Source organism: Octopus sinensis, linkage group LG3 (assembly GCF_006345805.1).
Source record: "Octopus sinensis linkage group LG3, ASM634580v1, whole genome shotgun sequence".
Lineage (NCBI taxonomy): Eukaryota > Metazoa > Mollusca > Cephalopoda > Octopoda > Octopodidae > Octopus > Octopus sinensis.
In genome coordinates this window covers 142839586-142860623 of record NC_042999.1, presented here as the reverse complement: position 1 = coordinate 142860623, position 21038 = coordinate 142839586, and the positions used below count along the sequence as shown (strand labels likewise).

At 34.3% G+C, this 21038-nt stretch overlaps 1 protein-coding gene across 1 annotated transcript in view; it reads right to left on the bottom strand.

The window, feature by feature from the left end:
• Nucleotides 1–699: 699 nt before the first annotated feature.
• The window catches only part of LOC115209963 (phosphatidylserine synthase 1), a 59761-nt gene continuing 39422 nt past the window's right edge, over nucleotides 700–21038 (bottom strand). The window contains exons 4-13 of the mRNA XM_029778611.2: nucleotides 19048–19166; nucleotides 16859–17017; nucleotides 16068–16219; nucleotides 15572–15631; nucleotides 13650–13731; nucleotides 12266–12378; nucleotides 10709–10774; nucleotides 8562–8661; nucleotides 6928–6984; nucleotides 700–5294 (exon numbers count right to left, since the gene is read on the bottom strand). Coding sequence (XP_029634471.1) covers nucleotides 5094–5294; nucleotides 6928–6984; nucleotides 8562–8661; nucleotides 10709–10774; nucleotides 12266–12378; nucleotides 13650–13731; nucleotides 15572–15631; nucleotides 16068–16219; nucleotides 16859–17017; nucleotides 19048–19166 — 1109 coding nt within the window. The 3' untranslated portion in view covers nucleotides 700–5093. The remainder of the gene's footprint in view (nucleotides 5295–6927; nucleotides 6985–8561; nucleotides 8662–10708; nucleotides 10775–12265; nucleotides 12379–13649; nucleotides 13732–15571; nucleotides 15632–16067; nucleotides 16220–16858; nucleotides 17018–19047; nucleotides 19167–21038) is intronic.

The following is a 21038-nucleotide window of genomic DNA, read 5'->3' as shown; positions in this document are numbered from 1 at the left end:
AAGAGGCACTGCTTTACAAATCAATATTACAAGTACATTACCTGGTTAAACTCAACAAGCATGAGTAAGCAAATTCACTACTTTCCATTCACACGCACACAAATATATGTATGTATGAAATACACATACATATAAAATGACCTGATAGCTTCTACCAGGCTTTCAGTCGTGAGCAGTTCTAGACACTTTCACCTTTGACAGATTGGAACATTGAGGATATGACAATGGAGGTGAGGCTTCATCAGCTATTTGTTGGGACTTGTTTTCTGTTGAGTAGACTAGAGCAATATGGAGTAAAGTATCTTGCTCAAGGATACAATGCACTTTCCAGTCCACAATCGAACCCATGAGTTCACAGGTGTCTCATTTTACATACGCTTTTCTGTGCTAGCATGGGTTGGTTAGGTTTTCTAATATGGGTTTATGGCTAAATGCCTCATCGTCTTGTTTCCAATTTCATTTTAGTTGCCTCTTAAAACCTGCAGAGACATGGGTGTACCTATTCTAAAATTGGAATTTATATACACAAACACATAAACGCTACTGGTTTTAGTCAGTGAACTGTAGCTTACACACAAATATACATAAATGCATGTATATATACATACACACACAGTAATATATTTTGATATTTAATATCAAGGGTGAACTGTTTACTTCAAACTTTTGCTAAAAATAAAGAATATTTTGACAACAACCGGTATTGGGTCTTTTATTCAGTGCATGTTTAGTGTACTCAAGTACACAAACTTACAAAAATGGTTTTATATATGAATGTATGTATGTATGTATGTATGTAGACACACACACACACAATGTTTATATTTTGCACATTTTTAATAAGTATCAATTTGTTTAAACAAAGAAAAAACAAAGCAAAGCAAAAATATTTGTAGATAACATTCAGTGAATCGAAGATTGTGAATCTTCTGTCAGTAATCTTAGTAGAACGCCTCTTAAGGAACAGGAACAGAATTGCCAAGGCAAGAATAAGGCAAAATAATTTCATGTTCTAGAACATACTTCTAAAGGAACATTTGTTTTTAGAGAATAAAAAAGAAAAAATTGAGGGATGGGATTTTTCTTTGACTTAGATCTAAACCAATTTTCAAGAGAAGTGTAACTGATAACAATGACATACTTCCCCCAGTATATTACTGGTTTTAATAACTGTTAAATTATGAAAGCTAATCTCAGATATTGATTTCAATTCACTGAAGCCTAAGATATTTTTATTTGGCTCACTATTTACTAAGAAAATCAAGGAAAAGTACAAAAAAAAAGCAACTAAATGAAATTATAATAAGACTGATATGAAAATGACATTACACGAATGATTAAAAAAATTTTTGTTTTCTTTTTTAACAACAAGTGTTGTATATTTCTACCATTTTACTTTTGCATTGGGAAACAAAGGTAGTCATAAGTATTGACTTTTAAATTAACAGTGAAAGTCAACAGTTGATATCCCATTAAGAGCAGCAATGTGTTGTGTTCATAGTCACAACATATGTTCAGTCATTGAATATCATGATCTATCAAGCATAAAATCACTGCTTGAAAAATGGGAATGCTGTGTCATTAACAGGTGTTTAATTAACTTGCAGTGTTCAGTTCATGTCCTCCACTGATCTGGGAGTAGGAAATGGAGAAATCAACTTCATTTTCTTCTCTAATAGAATCCCACAAATTTCAATCTCACACCTAACACATTTAAGGAAGAAAATAGCAATAGAGCTTTGTTGTTCTAAACTAGATCTGGTAAAAACTAACCAGAGTGGTGAGAAAATAAGTGCCAAACGAGGAATTTCCACTAGTTTAGAAATTGTGCAACTAAAGTTTCTACTTTAAACTTGAAGTTACATTATGATGTTACTGTGTCTGTAGATTTAGCAATGAAAAAAGAAAAGAACAAATATAAATTAGATTAAGGATTTTGTTTTAATGTTTATATACGACAACAGAAGGGGAACTAAAGAAATTTGAGACAGTCTGTTTACAATCACCATGACATTTCTGTATTTATTAATTTTTTTTTGTAAAAGACTAACATAAAATAAAACAAGATATATTTATGTATAAAGTGAAATATTTGCAACCTTCTCCTCCCCAATGCCAGTTATGGATAAATATGCAACAAATACAATCAGTTATGTAAGTGGTTACTCATTTATTTGTAGCCAGCAGTACATTAACTATTAAGTGCATTAGATACAATTTTTTTCTGAAAGTCTCCAGTCATAGAGCCACCATTGGATGGGAGTAAAAAACCTCAGGTTCCAATGGGACTATATTTCAAATAAAATGCAAATTGCTCTACTAGACATGCCTGAGGGCCTCATGGATAACTTCTCCTTAGAAGTTTCAAATCTCAAGTCAATTCAAGTTGAAATCAGTCTGCCATTTCAACCTGAATTGCAGCATTGAACTTCTATTGGAGCAACCACAACAGAAACTTCCTTTAACAGACAGACAATCATGATTAAGAAGAAATATAAAACTGACATTCTTTAAATATCTTTAATCTTATTTATAAATGTGTGTCTGTATGTCAGCTTCTTGATGTGATAGGATGTTGAACTCAACTGAGGCAACTATTCCAGTCAAGTCATTGTGCTGTGTCTCTGACCAAGAACTTTTAAATGGCATTAAATTCACCAAGTAGTAAAAAAAATGACACAGAAAAGTAAATCTTACGGTTGCAGACAGCAGCACTGTATAAATGATGACTGTTTTATTAGTTTTTCAGTGCCAAGTTCAAATCTTGCCTTAGGTATTAGCCTGGAATGATGGGCTCTGTGTTGATTTGCTCAAAATAGTCTCTATGAAGACAAATGGATTATGGGTTTCACCAATTTATACACACAAATATATACAAGTGTGTTTACTAGAAAAATTACACAGAATACATTTATGCATTTTTGCTAGTTCACTTTTAAACAGGGGTTCTTTAGATATCTCAGTTGATAAGGTGTCTGACTTTTGGTTGGAGGGTCAACAGTTCATATCCTGTATGTAGACATCTTAGCACAAACCACTTTCAGTGACACATCATAATTCACTGATGTGGTAACCAATCATTGTTGCTTTGCCTACAGCACAAACCATACAGAGACATACTATAAGGTTTTTCTAAGTGTTATATATCTGGTTTGGGCTGAAGAATAGTTTATTAATAGATTTATTTCATATGGGTGAATCTAACCAAGTTATGCTTGCCCATGCTAATTAATAGATGGTGCAGAAACAAATGAACAAGATCACACAACCAGTAAACATTTTCTTTGTCATATTTATAATTAGAAGAAATACAAAATTCAATTTTAATTAGGTTTTTTCATTAAATAAACAAAATGTGGAGAAAAGTTGAGTAACTACTTAGGGTTGCTGCAGTATTGTCTCTCTAGGATATTAATCTTCTCTCAGCAAAAGTTTTAATCTACAGTTTATATAATTAATATATCTAGTTCCTGACAGACAAACAAATCGATAAATAATAAATATAAACAACAAAAAAATAAAATTTAAGCCTTTGCAGCTTGGGGCTTCTTCAGAGGTAGATGAATTACTTAGCAGCAAACTTAAAATAGGGTAGATCACATCAGTGTATGTGTCTAAGCACATTTAAATAGTACGACACAAACATAAAGCCAAAGAAATGCTGAGAAGTTTCAAAAGCATTTACAGAATGTTAACATCTCTGTAAATTTAATTTCTTTATCTATTTCAAACAACTCCAACTCTAGAAGTTTTCAGATTTTCTTGTCTTTATTTACATATATAAGAGACTTCTACATTTTTTTTTATATTTGTTCCCATTTTTTTTTAGTGTTGGAACAAATAAAATTAGCAGGTTAACTATATATGATTGAAAATAAATTAATCATTTGATTAAAAAAAGGAAAATTAAAGTGAGAACACTAAAGTTTAGAAATAAAGCCATCAGTGAAGTAATTGTTTCAGTTAAAAGATAAGTGCAATAGCAACCAGCTCTGTAGTACTTTCTCAGTTTGTTTCTTTAGTACTGCTCAATAATATGTGATGGGATTACAAAGAATTAGTGTATCAAGCCATGACCTAATAATCTAGTAGTCTGAAGATCCTTGATAAACATCAGTCCTGACAATTCAATAATAGAATTTCCAAGACATTATTTGATATACTCAATGTAATATTGAAATTTCCATCTATAAACTCCTTTAACATATTTAAAAAGAGTGTATCAGATATTTTAATTCTTAAAAGATGAAATGGTCATAGCTTGAAATACTGATCAAATAAATGCTTCATTTGATCAGCTAACTCCATAGGTTTGCTCAAATAAAGCTAACTTAAATCCTCTCGCAAACTTTGACTAGATAAACCTCTGTTCCTGGATAAATTGCTAGTCTACAACAGATGGTATTTTACCTGTTCTCTCCAGCTAGGTAAAGAGAGGCAAGTTGAGAAAAGTGTTTTAATCCAAGATACAATGAAATATCTATTACAACAGGATATGAACTGATGACTCATGAGACAGGAGGAGTTAAATGGTGTCCCCAATCGACCCATTTAACAAACTGCATATAATATATTAATATATGCAGATCAAAAACTTTATTTTATTTTAATTTTTCAGGGAGCCATCAACTGATTAAAGTCTTTGGTTAGAAAGAGGGAGAAATAAATACAGTTCTTTACAATCTTACATAAAGTCAAATTTAAAAAAAGGTTTTTAAATTAAAGTAGGTTAAATCTCATAAGTTGCTTTGTTTAATCCTTCTTCCCAACCTCACAACATTGTTAGGATAAGTAACTGGGCATAAAATGGAATGTCAATGCCAATGTACAGACTCATTGGGCTTACAGGAATTAGAAAAAAAAAAACAAAACAAAACAGAAAAAAAAACATTGCCCAATATTCACGTGATTGTCTGTTGTTAAACAGTTACAGCCTGTTGCAGTATATTTTAATTTAATTTCTCAATGAAATCCACTACTGGCTTCCTTGAGAGTTACTTCATGATAATATAGCTCCCTTCCCATGTGCTTTTATTGTATATTGTGGAAGGGAGAAATGAAGCAAAAACCAATCTTCAGATTAGTCTGATTGCCTAGAGGCTTCCGTTAGTCACGTTACTCTTTACCCTATGATGTAGCGGACTACGACTGAGACTGCCTGTTTCTTGAGGGGTGCTGTTGCCCTCTGATGTTTCTGCAGAATTACTCTGCACATTATGTGCTGAGTAATTTTGATGCACAGGTGTTGTACGACTTGTACTGTCAGAGTCCATCCAATCTGCATTCATTTTGTGCTGCAAGAGAAAATAATTGCATTTAATGTTAAATGTCTGTGGGTGTATGTATGTATATATATGTGTGTGTGTGTGTGTGCATGTGTATATATGTATAAAAATTCACACACACATATATGCATGCACTCAGTCACACATAGAAACTACACACACAATACATTCCTTCATAACTAAATGTTTATTAGTTCCACACGTTAATCATCAGCCCTGATCACCGTTACCAGGACTTACACCTTCACAGTTCAATTAAAATTTTAACTACGAGTGCCATTAATGCTGACTGTACCACTGAGCCTTTTGCAACTTGCTACTATGTAACAGAATATGGCATGGGGTTCTATTTCGACTTTGGGTGCAGCATTTATGGCTTGCTCTTAGGTTTACAATTAACTGTCTTCAAGCTATTACCCTGATCAATTGAACAACCAATGCTATTAACATCAGATATTACCATATGCTATTTATTCTTTCACTTGTTTCAGTCATTTGACTGTGGCCATGCTGGAGCACCACTTCCAGTCGACTAAATTGGCCCCAGGATTTATTCATTACAAGCCTAATACTTATTCTATCAGTCTCTTTTGCTGAACTGTTAAGTTTCAGGGATGTATAGACACCAACATTGGTTGTCAAGCGATGGTGGGGGACAAACACAGACACACAAATATATACATACATATATAAATAAATGACAGGCTTCTTTCAGTTTTCATCTACCAAATCCACAAGGCTTTGGTCAGCCTGAGGCTATAGTAGAAGACACTTGCCTTAAGTGCCACTCAATAGGACTTAACCTGGAATCATGTGGTAGGCAAGCAAGCTTCTTACCACATAGCCACGCCTATGCCTTACACAGCCACTATATTTCTCCAAAAGGGCATGGGTTGGATGATAATATATGGAATTATAAGTCAAGTAATGGAACTATTATGTGTGGCCCAACATTTTTTAAATGTTATTCTAAATCTTATTCTAATCACATGGTCACAAACCACTGACTTTCTCTGTCACAAAAGCTTTCTAAACATTTTGAATTGTACTTGCCCTCTTTTAAGGATAATACATTAACCTCCACTACACAAAAAAACAAAACCTTTTCTTTCACATCACACATTGAATGGTCTTCACTTCTCCCTAGAACAGCATCTTCTTGAAATTCTCTTTCCATGCATATATTACCATTTTCTCAGTCCAATCAATTCAAATGAAACATCCTAAAGTCATAATTCTACCCTCTACTACTCTAGCTAAATCTTTGATGGGCGAGTAACATCTATTTCATCTGAATTATATATCCCTCAAACAAAGCCAATTGTGAATTCATTTTAAGCATGAACCAACCTGAGACAACACACATTACATTAACTATCAAATTGATTAACCTCAGTCTAAGAACGACAAAGGAAATTATAAACATTGTCATTTCTGCAGTAAAACTACATTCTCTCTCTCTCTCTCTCAGACAGCCCTATTTTCACTGCAACCATGAAAATTTAATATCAACCTACATCGGCCCTCATCTAAGTATTCTAATCAACTCTTAACAGAATCTACATAAGCTACAATCACATATTTTTGAAGTCACGAAAATAACTAAAATATTCACAGAATGAAAGATCAAAATTATATTTACCTCATTTCTTTTAGCAAACAGTGCACATGAGTAAACACAGGCCAAACTGCCTAGGAGCTGAAAGAAGAGAAAAATAAAGTAAATAGTCTTGAAAGCAAAATCTAACTGGCTGAGACTGTTCATACTTTTTGATCACAATGCCTCCTTATTCTAGCAGAAAAATCTGTAATTAAAAGAATCTTTGGGTGAAAACACCAGATTAAATTTGTCAGCAGTATGTACAAACCAAAAATGTTAGTCTTCTATGAAATAATGTCTGATACATTTATACTGGATTTTTTAAAATTATATATGGTACTTGCAGATTTTTCTTTTTGAAAATTTTGAAAACTTTCCTCTAATATTTTCTATTTAGAAAAAGGTGATATTTGTTTGAACTACTACAGTTGGTTAATAGCTTATCTTCACCTCTAAAAAATTTCCACCACAACAAAATTATGGGAATATATATTTGTTAGCTAGGTAGCTTCTAAAATATAAAGCTGACAACAGATTCTGAAATTGGGATTTATGCATTTTATTTGTGTCACCCATCTACACTCATGGAGTAGTTGGCATTAGGAAGGGCATCCAGCTGTAGAAACACTGCCATATCAGACTGGAGCTTGGTGCAGCCCCCTGGCTTCCCAGACCCCAGTTGAACCGTCCAACCCATGCTAGCATGGAAAACGGACGTTAAATGGTGATGATGATGATGATGTTCTTCAAAATCTTGCTCAACAATTCAAACACCTTCTTAGGATCAAAAATAAAGTGTATGTATGGATGGATGGATAGATAGAAACATACACACAAAGCAAAGAGTATCTTCAAAATTATTTCATGATCATGTCATTAGTATTTCTATGTATATATATTGATACAAGAATTTACTATGAATATAAAACTGAATATCAGAGTAATAAACGAAGATGTCAGAAGATGGATGGGCACAAAGAGGAGAGCACATAATAGTTCAATAATTTCACATCAAATATCTCAAGATAGAAGCATTCCAGTATTGTGTATGCATGTCTATCATCATTGTTTAACATCCACTTTTCCCTGCTTGCATTGAGCAAATGAAATTTGATGAGGTAGATTTTTAGTCAGATACTCTTCCTCTCACCAGTCCCAAGCAAGGCAAATGCATGTAACAATTTTTAAAGTAGGAGGCAATGAAATAAGGCAAGTATATTAATAAGAGTTAATTCTAAAAGAAAAGAAAAAAAAAATAGACACAGCTGTGTGAATATGGAGTTTGCTAAGTAAGCACATGATTTCAGGTTTCGTATGTGTCTTCTATAACCTTATACTGACCAATGCTTTGTGAGTGAATTTGGAAGACAGGAAGCATGTGCATGTATGTGTGTGTGTATATGTGTGCACACTTGAGTTTTTTACCTTTAATGTGTCTCCATATGACACAATTTGAGCAAATGAGGTAAAGTTTCCTATAAACAATACATTCTGCAGCTCAGTATTTTAAAAACATATGAAGACATGTGATATAAATAATATCTTACTTGTAACAAATGACAAGAAGGGATTTGACCACAGAATATTGCTTTGAGGAATTTTGTCCAACTCCCACCAGCCTGGGGAAAAGCATACAAAAACACTGATGACAATATTGATAATGGATCTATACTTACTTGAACTCCAAGCCAAAAGAGAAGCCACATCATGACTGTTTTCTTGAAGAGGTCCATTCCAAATTTGACACATACAATAGCTTCTGTTAAAGTAATGGCACTAAAAGTGGAGAAATTTGTTAATAATTCAGAAAAAAACATTTTGTAAAATATCCAAAATAGAAGAATATCAATTAGGATTTTGATATATTTTCATTATCATGTCCTATAATCTATTAAAGGATTAAGCACCATTATGAAAATTCAAAGTTTCAGAATGGTTTTCTTGTGTTCTTAGGGGAGAAAGTGAGCCTAGCACAAGAGGATAATAAAAATTTTGTCATTTATATAATGAAACCAAAACTGTAATGAAATTTACCCCACACAAAGCTATATGGACAGATTTTAAATTATAGAAGAGTCTCTCTATATAAAACACATCATAAAGATATTTCTCATTCAAAATATTTTTTTAAAGCTTTAGTGCTATATTTATGTATATTCTGATAAATATTTAGATGACTGTTTGATAAGCCTAAAAGTTGTGTTGTTTTATGATGGCGATCCTAGAAATCTCCAACATGACTATATGAATAGTTCTTTAATTCCATTAAGAGATATTATTGATTACACATCTAGAAAACAAAGTTTTCACCGCAGGATGACATTCTAACATAAACATTACTTGTTTTAATAAAAACACATTATTTGGTTCTTTCACAGAGTTTACAAATAGAAGCATTCAAACCAGAACAACAACTCCTTTCCCACCCTTGCTTTTCTTGCAGGTACTAATCTAATGATGTTCTAAGTATAGATTACATCAATTTCACCACTCTGGGACAGTTTGTAATGGTCATGAGAACTCTTTCCACCTCCTCTTCCTAAATTAAAAAAATTTTAAATCATAATTTTGGAAAAATACCAGCTTGGACATCTGCCCAAACAATATCTCTGGACAATTTACTTCAGTCATTTTTGATATTGGACTGATGGACCAAGCTATGAAAATAAACGAATGGGTTATAGCACAACTAGTCAGCAAAGAAAATTAACTTGGATGAGATGCAGTTCAGCTTGTGACAGGAAGAGCACCACTGATGCCCTCTTCCTAGTGAGATAACATGATACTACACTCTCTTGTCTAGTGGTTGTTAAAGAAATTAAGTGTAGATGAATGGTTTGTGAAAGCCAAGTATGTCAGGTACAGAAATGCTGTAAGCAATGATCATACCAAGGAATTTAACATCCAGGTAACTGTCTGTCAGGATTTAGTTCTAAGACCCCTATTTATTAACATTCTCTAGACTATAACTGATTTTTAAGACTGGCTGCCCAAGGGGATTTCCTCTAAATGAAATGTATAAATCTCATAGATTTAGACAAGAAATTCCAAATGTGGAAGGGAAAGCCTAGATTCAAGTAAACCATACAAAGACAAATGTTTTGGTTATCAAGTAAGACTCCACTGCTGTGTAGGTAATGGCCAAGCTTGATATGTAAGAAAGAAATTTGTAGAAATGCCATGTGGTGTAAACTAAGAGCATATAAGAGATGCAGTGGGATTGCTGGAAGGCTTAATAGAGAATTATTGTTTATAGTAGATATGCAGAAGTAGTTAGCAGTAATAAAATGAATTCTTTCAAATGTTTGGAAGGTCTCCTAGAAATAGTTGCTAGCTTCTGTTACCTAGTTAATTAGTAATTAATTAGCAGTGAAAGTGTAGGAGCGGGGTGGTAGCATAATAGAAAAATTTATCTATGAATTGAGAAATTACACGGTAATAAAACATGGGCACTAAATGTGGAAGATGTGTGAAGGTTGGGAAGAAATGAAACAAGCATGCTCTGCTGGATATGTAACATTAGAGTGCATAAGGGAAAGACTAAGCACAAGAAGAATCATAAGTGTGCAAGAGAGATGGTTATATGAAACAAATGGAGGATGACAAATAACTAAAGAAGTAATGGGCAATCTGTGGAAGAGAACAATAATGGAAAGAAATGGTGAAACTGATCTCAGGAAGCTGAACTTTATAAAGGAAATGACAAAGATTGCAACAAGTAGCAAGATGTCTCCAAGCAAGGCAAAAACGAATACAAAATAATGATATTGGGCTGACCTTATGAAAATGTTACACAAGAATCAGAATGTTAAAGTACACTTACCAGAAAACCCAGCACTGGGTCCCAACCCGCTTACATTGTGTGTCAGTCACATACATATAATATTGTCTGCAAAAATGAAATGAAATTGGTTTGTTTTGCAATATCAATAAACATATGTCTCATTTATGGAACAATATCCTATTGAGGATTAAAATGGGACAAGAACTGGTAAATGTAGTATGAATTATCATCTTAACAAAACTATATTTCATAAGGATGATACAACTAAAATATTTTAGGGAAAATTGTGAGAAAGATTGTGTGTAAGTTGGGAGGAGAGAGAGAGAAAGAGGAAAAGAAGACAGGTATATATGTAAAAGAAAATAAGAATCATAAAAATACTGAGATAATACTTGAAACATGAAGAGGGAAAAAAAAACTAACCACAATAGTGATTCTTAGAGAGTGGAAGACAAAAACCAGAAAATGGGAAATCTAAGTCTAAAAGCAAAGTTAGAGGAAGGTGGCACATATACCTCCAGGAAAGTAAACATTCTGGAAGCTATACAAAATGGAAAAATTTTAGACACAGGTAGTGCTCAAAGTGGTTTAAGTTACTCAACTGAAAGAAAACTGAATTCTTTTGTATTCCTGAATATTAACAAATTAGCTTTAAACAGCCAATGTTTTAAGCAGATCCTTTCATGATGAGAGATAATTGCTTACATATTTTTCTCTGTCATTTGAAGCAGATCATCGTAACTTTAAAAAAAAATTTTTTTTTATACTACTATTTTATTATCATCATCATCGTTTAATGTCTGTTCTCCATGCTAGCATGGGTTGGACGGTTCGACCGGGGATCTGGGAAGCCAGAAGGCTGCACCAGGCTCCAGTCTGATCTGGCAGTGTTTCTACAGCTGGATGCCCTTCCTAACGTCAACCACTCTGTGAGTGTAGTGGGTGCTTTTTACGTGCCAGGCGAGGCTGGCAACGGCCACGATAGGATTGGTGCATTTTACGTACCACCGGCACGAAAGCCAGTCAAGGCGGCGCTGGCATCGGCCACGTTCAGATGGTGCTTTTTATGTGCCACCGGCTACTAAATATATATATTTAGAAATCTTTCTTTTTTAACTGTATCTATTTTGTTTGTTTATTATTAATATGGTTGCAAACCCAGGTTTCATCTCATAAGGATCTGAACTTATAAGAGAAAACCAGAAAAATAGGCCCAATATACTCTGAATTAAACTTGGAAACTTTTTAAACATCCTGCTATGGCGATGATCTGATAAAAAGTGCAAAATTACATATTCAACTATACAGCCATGAGGTAATTTATTTTGTGCATATATAAACATAATAGAAGGCACCATATGCTGTATGATGACAATATAATTAGTATTCTGTAATTGCTACTGGCAAAATATAAATAAAACTGTCATGTGACCACAACTATAAAGAAGGAATAGACAGCATATCATGAAAGTACTGTACCAAAACTGATGTTGATGCACACATATGTGCACATGCATGCACACACTATTACAAACCAATGTTTAACATCCATAATTGCTGGCTCCATTCTAGTTCTGAGACTCAAAGTAAACTCACCTAATTGCTGGTGCAGAAACAAGTGCAATAAGCACAGTGCGTATCACATTGACTGGATGTGCAGGGGGAATCATAAATATGTGTTTTAGGAAGAACAGATTCAATTCTGCAACCTGAAATTGAATATAAAAATTTTACAAAATATAACCAAATATAACCTTTACATTCTTGTATGAAGTAAGAGTGTGAAGAGGAGAGTCAGGAAAAATGGAGAAAGTAGAGTTATTCACTTTGTATAAGGTGAACAACAGCAGTTAGATTTGAACTTATAAACACAGTCAATAAACCAGCATCTTAAGTTCACAACCACTATGCATAAGTGTATATACATTTATTTCAGCTAAAGGGTCTCTCTCAACCTTGGTTGAGAATTCACTTAAGAGTAAGTCAATACTAAATTGAAATCTCTACTGCTCTGTATTAACTTATGGAGAACATTTAGCCTTGAGATAATATAAAATTTATAGCTGATTGTCCAAGACAGTGCAGTATTGTTCACAACAATTTTTTGAACCACTAATTTATGCAGATGACTCATACTGCACAAAACATGGACATTAAATTATCATCATTTAACGTCCACTTTCCATGCTGGCATGGATTGGACAGTTTGACTGAGGACTGGCAAGCAAGGAGGCTGCACCAGACTCGAATCTGATCTGGCCAGGTTTCTACAGCTGAATGCCCTTCCTAATGTCAACCACTCTGAGAGTGTAGTAGGTGGTTTTTACAGGCCACCAGCATGGGAGCCAGTCAGACAGCACTGGCATCAATCATACTCGAATGATGCATTTTATGTGCCACCAGCATGGGAGCCAAAGATCATGGGCACAGTCCAGATTCAGCAAATAGAAAAAAATATGTGTACAGTAAATAATAGCAGAAAGGTAGACAGAAGGTAGCTGAAGTATAGGCAACTTGAATCATCTAACTGAATACCTCTACCTTAACTAGAAGCTTTATAATAATGAAGTCAATTTGGACTATCATTTCTCCCATTATAATAGGAGGTAAATATAATTCTACATTAGCTTTACTAAGTTTCTGTGTGGAACGATAGAAAATAACTAATCACTAATGTTTCACTTCTCAGTTATAGCCATTTCACTCCACTTATATCTAATGATCCTGAGAAATACATGTATGTCTTATTTTCAATCCTTCAATCTGTTGCCTTAAGCTGATGTAAGAAAGCAATGTCAATCATTCACTCAAATCAAATGCAATACATGACTTGTACAAATTTTATTAACTCCAGAAAGGTGAAAAACAAAAAACAACACACTACCAAGGTTTAAACTTAAAATGTAAGAGATACATAGCAAAAATACTGCAAGTCATTAAGCCTGACAACATATATAGAAATGTTACACATACAACTTACCTGCCATATAACAACTAAAATACCTACAGCCAACACTCTCATGTAGGAGGAATTGGGATCAAGCCATCGCACATGAGTCCAGCTGACAAAATAAAAAACAGAATAAATATAAGTATACTGAGAAAAATTGAAGTAATGGCAATTTTTCAGTTTATCATTACATTAGAATGTAGAAATAGGCCATGTATCTGACAGACAAACCTGCTTTCACCAACACACTCCTATTGGTGGGATATTTCTAAGCTGTGTCTTCCCTATTACAACAGCTTTTTCTTATTGATGATTTCAACTCATTTAAACTAACATTCTGCTGTCTCACAATTATACAAATATGTAGACATACTTATGAAAGCTGTCATCATCATCATCTCCAGCTATATTTGGTGTGTTTTAACATTTACATATTTTAGATGGTGCTTGCTGCAGATTAAATTATGACTGGTATATAATACCAAATTACAGTTCATAATTAAGAAATAAACCCAACTTCAAGCAATATTTAACTGAGTGCATGCCTTGCAAAAATACTCTCAAGTTAATCATTTTTTTTATAACAAAACAAATGAACCCAAGGGAGAATTATTGATGTTTAATATTTTTTATCTTGTGCACAACAGGAATTATCCTTCAAACCTGCTACAACATTAATATGGCAATACCATCATGTTAATAGAAGTCAGATTTATATAACCCCTTTCCATTAATTTAGTCAGCAGTACATCATTAACACAACTTGATTTATTTCACTAGTTGAGCCATTGCACATACATAACTTGACTGAGTATTCCAGCACACCTAACATTTTATTTTGAATTAACAAATAATTTGAGGGCACCACCACAACCATCTTCCCAATTATTACCACTAACCATGTATCTCCTGTATAGCAAGATACCTGTCCTTTTTCTCTATCATACTTTAGCCTATCAGCACCTGTTATAAAGGTACCTCTCCCACCTCCTAATACACCCCCCACCATTTAGTCATGGGGGGGGATTCCACTTTCCTGTTCTTTTCTTGTCTTACAACTTACTTGGCAACCAGTGGAACCAAAAAGAAAAAAAAAACCAGTATACACTGTAAGGTAGCTTTATATAGCTATGGTAAGACCTCACCTGGAATTTGCATCACCGGTCTGGAACCCCTATCTTGCCCAGGACATCAATCGTCTGGAAGCTGTTCAGCGACGTGCAACCAAAAGAATACCCTCCATCAGGCATTTGCCATATCCTGAACGCCTTGCTTCCCTGGGCATGGACACATTGAGACTCCGACGTCTGGCAGCTGACTTGGCAGACACCCATAAAATTATCAACCATCGCACAAACAATAACTCTGAGCACCTCTTCAAACTCCACCCATCTAACACCCGTGGACATATTTACAAAGTAAAAAAACAGCACAGCTCCCATGACTTCAGGAAACATTTTTTCACGCTGAGAGTTGCTGAAGCCTGGAACAAACTGCCGGCATCGGGTGTTAGTTGTCGGAGCACTGCATCCTTCAAAACTTCCATGCTTCCTGAGATTCGCCAACACTACACTTGATACACACACAAGCATGTTCACTTTCCAGACATTTCTACATTACTGCATGTACTTTATATGCACTTTCTGACAAGTTGTGGTGCACCTGAGCACTGTATACAATAATTTCATTATTATTATTATTATTAGGAAGGGCATCCAGCTGTAAAAACATGTTAAAGCTAACACTGGAGCTTGGTGCAGCCCTGTGACATGCTGGGTCCTGTCAAACCATGCAACCTATGTCAGCATGGAAAACAGACATTAAAGTGACCATCTAGCTTGAGGGTTGTGCATTAATTAAAATGACAATGGAAAGATGTTTAAAGCATTTGTCACAAAACTGTCAATAGATGTAGACTTTCAGTATATATATCAATAATCAGGTAAACTTACCTGGATGGTGTAAACTGTAGAACTGCTCGGCGTATTTTTCCAGTGGTGGAATGGATATCTCTGTGAAACAGAAACAATCAGGATATAAATGTACATGTATGTAAAATAATCTTTGTCAATGAACATGCAACCCCTACATTATTTTAGCACTGTAATAATTATAGTAATCATTGCTTTGGTATCTATTTTTGTATGTTGATATAGGTTAGTTAATTTTATATAATATTTTATTGATCATATCAATTGCGTGTCATCTTGATTGAGAGGTTTTACTTTTGGATCAGCTGTTCACACAGCTAAGTAAACTGAGTCAAAGTTATTCTTACAAATCATTGTACTTCTTTTAACATTAATTAAAATAATTTTTAAAATGAAACAAAGGACAAAAATAAGGTATCAGTTAAATTTTAAGTAAATTTACATTTCTATAACACATCTTAAATGTGAATGAAATTATAAATAGAATAGGTTGCAGTGAAGCAATGAATTTACTTACTTGATACTCTCCCAGTAATATGTTCTCATCTCCAGTTTTTGACAAACCAGCATACCAAGGTAAATACCAAATCCGTTACAAACTAACACATCCAAAACCAGAGCATCCCACCAACATTCAGCGAAATTGGGGAGAAGATGTACAAATGCTGCCTAGTAGGAGAAATGGGAACATTTGTTTGAAGAATGACAAAATGGTTGACAATTTATTTCATACATACAATGTCATTTTTTGACAAAAGTATTTTACCTTTACAACTGCTATAGTAACACACACAGACTATAATAATACTTATTTGGTTTTCTCAATAGCTACCATTATCAATTCCATATAATATTTTCAACTTTAATCATTATCTGATATTCAGCAGTTTCAAATCTGACTTTTAACAGTGTCCTATAAAGTTTTCCTTCATGGTAGATACTTTCCACCACCATTTCTGGTGTATCATCATCCAGTAAATATCTATTTATACCAGTACAGTTACTTCAAAATTCCTGCTGCTTTAGTAGTTAACAGAACATCAATCAACATGATTCATGACTGCTTCTTCATCAGCACAAACAGATATTCTATTTAATCAATTGTGTGTGTGTGTGTGTGTGTGTGTGTGTGTGTGTGTGTGTGTGTGTGTGAGAGAGAGAGATAGAGATGTAAGCAAAGACAAAGAAGCAAAAAAGATCTTGCTTAGATAATGTAGAAGTATCATGACCAGAGAGGTTTACAATGGAAAACAAACAACCAGAAAAAAAAAACAAAAACATTTTGTAGTACTTAAATAATCAACTTACCTCAGTAACTTCCCACAAGATGCTGATTGTCCAAAGAATTCCATAATGCCGGATGAGGAGTGCTTTCAGAGCCCAACCAAAAAAATGGGAAAAGGCGAAAAAGTCCACATGCTCATACAGCCGACCCCAACTGATATCCGAACAGTTAACAGCATATTCCTGTTTTTAGAAGAAATAATCTTTATCAGTATCTGCCTTAAGTAATTTCTTTTTAAATATATTTTTATCAAGGTATTTCCCTCCAACTCATATGAGCATGGAAATGTGACAGTATTATACAGGATGACAACACTATATATATTCATTGTTGTTAGGAAGGGCATCCAGCTATAAAAACCCTGCTAAAACAGAAGTCTGGTGCAGGCTCCTGTCAAACCATCCAATCCATGCCAGCATGGAAGGTGGATGTTAAATGATGATGATGATGCTGAATATATCAGGTATAAATTACTTCCAGTCCTGCAGCCAAAAGGAATTGGTCTACATATTGACTGCTGACTTGATAAATGAAACTATACTTTTGCATGTTCACAAACATATAACACTAAATGTGCACACACACACACACACATGCGCACGCACAGAGACACACACACACACATACTTTATTTATGATAGATCTACAGAGGACAGCAGGCCTGCAAGGCTAATAAAGACATTTGAATACTAATTATAATTTATTCAGCAATATCATTTTTATATCTGCTTTTCTATGCTAGTATGAACTAGTTTTTCTTGTCTTGTTGGAGTGAGAGAGGCAAGAGAGTTTATAAATGATAGGAAAGCTTAGAGTGTTTGTGGACGGATGAGTGAATTTGATGTTGCTCAAATGGGTACGGAACCAGCATATGCTGTCAGGTCCCACTGCTGATATAGGGGGCTGCGTTCTATGCCTTGACCCAAGAACAGAATGGGGCTTGCCTTTTTGAGCTGGGAAATCAATGGAATGTCTGGTGTGTGTGTCTTATTGTGGCTACCCACTTCTAAACAAATGGGGAAATAGGCCTGGATGTATATATATATATATATATATATATGAACTAGTTTCAGTATAGCACCTTGCCAATTGCTGCAGCCCCTCATCATCTCCTTTCAGAAGCCTAATATGTTAAGATCAGACCTCACTGCTCTTTACATCTTCCCCTTCTGTATGCTCATTTACTTCGTTATTTGATACTTTTTCACACAACTAGCATTTTCACATGCATCACATATCTGTAGTAGTCTTCTGTTTTGTACACTACAGTTATTTTCAATGTTAAGTTTCTATCAACACACTCATGCTCCCCAACTCATGCATATCAACATTACACTTGGGTGAGCTTGCTTGTCTGATTTCTATCAAGCATTTACAAATCCTTGATATTCAGGGCCTATTTCTGATGACCTTGCAATATCATACTTCATACATAAGCATTATATTAGAATCTGACTTTGGAGAGAGAAGTCTTTTGTTGCCAACAGAAGGAATAGCTCCCTGAACTTGTCTCAGCAGCTTTTTACATTGGCTTTCATTTATGATTAAATCAGAAAAGCTATTAGCTACTTCTAGTTGGTCGCCTGAAAAGTTAAAAGATTTTATTTCTTAGGTGGCTGTTCCTGCTAACTACTTCTATACATCTGATACAGAGTATAGAATTCCTGCATGTTGAACATGCTTACTTTGAAGACAGTAGCAATGGTTTCTTTCCTGCCCAAACTTTTGTCTTCACTGAAGTGACCTTTCAAATCTAGATTACCTCCACAATTAAACTCTTTTCATAGACTCAGATATGAAAACTATGTCCCTGGCATACAATTCCCACAGACAACCAGTGTGTGTAAAGAAACTGAAGAGTTTATGTTCAAAGTTACAATCCACTGTCTTAACTTAAAAAGAATTAACCAAATTGAATACATTCAATCCTTTAGTATTAAACCAACCATATTGCCCTATCTGACCCAAATATTTCAACCCGTTTCATGATTAAACAGGCCAGATCCAGCCTCTCACACCTATACTACAATGACATTCTAAAAAAAAAGAAAAGAAAAAAAACCAATCACATCATTAATACCTTGAATGATTAATTCAAAAACAATGTGAATAAATAAGCATTACATTTGACAGAGTAATCTCAATGCTAAAGGGTTAAGGACCATCTACACAATGCCACAAAGCCAAAGAATCTGGCTACTTCTATTCTTACCTTTTCATCAGGTGTACCGTTTTTCAAGTCATGGTAAAGCCAACCTAAAATTACACGTGCATCATGTGGGTTCTGGAACAAGAGGAACACCAACAACATGAAGTAGAGGACACTGAGTCCTAGAAAAAGAAAGAATATTTAATCAGTGAAGAATCTGAAGAGGAGAAGGAGACAAAGAAAGTAACACAATTCATTGAGAGGAAAGAAGTTGAGTATGTGATATCATGGAACACACCTAGTATATATATATATATATATATATATAAATATATATTATGATACTGTTGTCAATAGAGTGATAAATTATGGCAGATTGCGGAAACATTACAGCTGACACATAATGGGAAATAGCCAAGACTGTAGTCATAATAGCCTTAGCAAACCAAAGTATATGATTTCTTTTTATTAGTTGGTTTTGAGTTACTAGAAGGTAATACTCACTGGTTATATGACTAATGTATTACTGTTCAACAATTTGTTTCACAAATCAAAAGCTTATTTGTTGAAAAAGAGAGAGAATATGAGGAGAAAGGAGAGGAGAGAGAGAAATCACTTCTTCCCCCCTCCCATCCATTATTCAACTTTAGTAGGTTAGGTCTTATTAACTAAATAGTTCAATAGTGACTGTATTGTACATCAATAACTATTGATTTAGGCCTTATTTTGGAGAAGTGGTTGGACTGTGAAGACAGTTAAATTAATGGCAGTATGGGAGCAAAACCTTGTTTTGTTTCACCTCAAATGATATATGCAGAATAGCACAGCTTGCATATAAATATTATACAAATAGGCAGAGTATCATTTGAACTCATGACATAGAAGTTATTCAATATCTTAAGGAGTAGTAGAAGTAAAAAATGAATACAGACAGCATGGCTGCAACATTAAAGTACATAGTCACTAGCATTTGCAATATGCTCCTAGGTCAGATCTATAACTTAGCTGGGCTCATGTTGTCTGACTAACAGGCACCACTCCAACTTGATTAAAAGCTGGAAAATAAATACCAGTTGTTACACAACTTACTATATAAGATTTACACATTCTAAATTTACACAATTTCTAAATTCACAAAACCCATCCCACTCATGCCAGTACAAAATGAATAATAAAGTGGTTTCAAATTTAGATACATGACGACAACATATTTCAGGAGAGATGCAATGAATTCAATCAAACCCCATCATCTTACTCATGCTTGTTAGTTGCTTGACTTCAACCAGTTGAGCATGTCCCTCAGTAACTGATGATATGTGCATCTCTGATCACAAGCAGGAGTAGTGGGAAAGTATCACAGCCATGTGATGAAAGGAATTCTTTAGAGTTTGAATAATTCACTCCTGGAAATATTCATCATCCTTAAACAACCCTTATTCAGGGACCTTTTGAGCAAGATGGGCTACCCGACCTGAAGAAAATTCTAACTGGGTTCCATCTGCAAGGTCACACACTGTTTATCTTGAAAATGAGATCACCATGTCGTGCACATATGGTTGTGATGAATGTGCCTAATGTACTCTTATCAGAGGGGTAGTCATGATAAGTATATTGGGTTTAGTATATTTATATCTCATGTCACTTTGATGGCATGCACTACTCTCTCACTCAATAATAATAATAAGCCCTTTTACTATAGGTACAAAGCCTGAAATTTTGAGGAGGGTGATAGTTGATTACATTGACCCCAGCACTCAACTGGAGAAATGGAAAAAACAGCAAGGCAAACTGATCAAAGAGTAGATGACTTGGAATTCCAAGGAGGGAAAAATAATGGAGCTGAACAAAAATGTACATTCTACAAATATCTGAACACAAATGACAATAAACTATTTGTGTAAAACGTGTCCAAATGAGAATGAAAAATAAATGCATGACCAATTGAAAGATATTAAAAACTCAACAGCAAGAACATGTTGATGTTGTGTACCATTATCACCAATGTCAGTTACAGTGTATAGGTCTGTGGTATTGTACTGAATTACAATAAAACT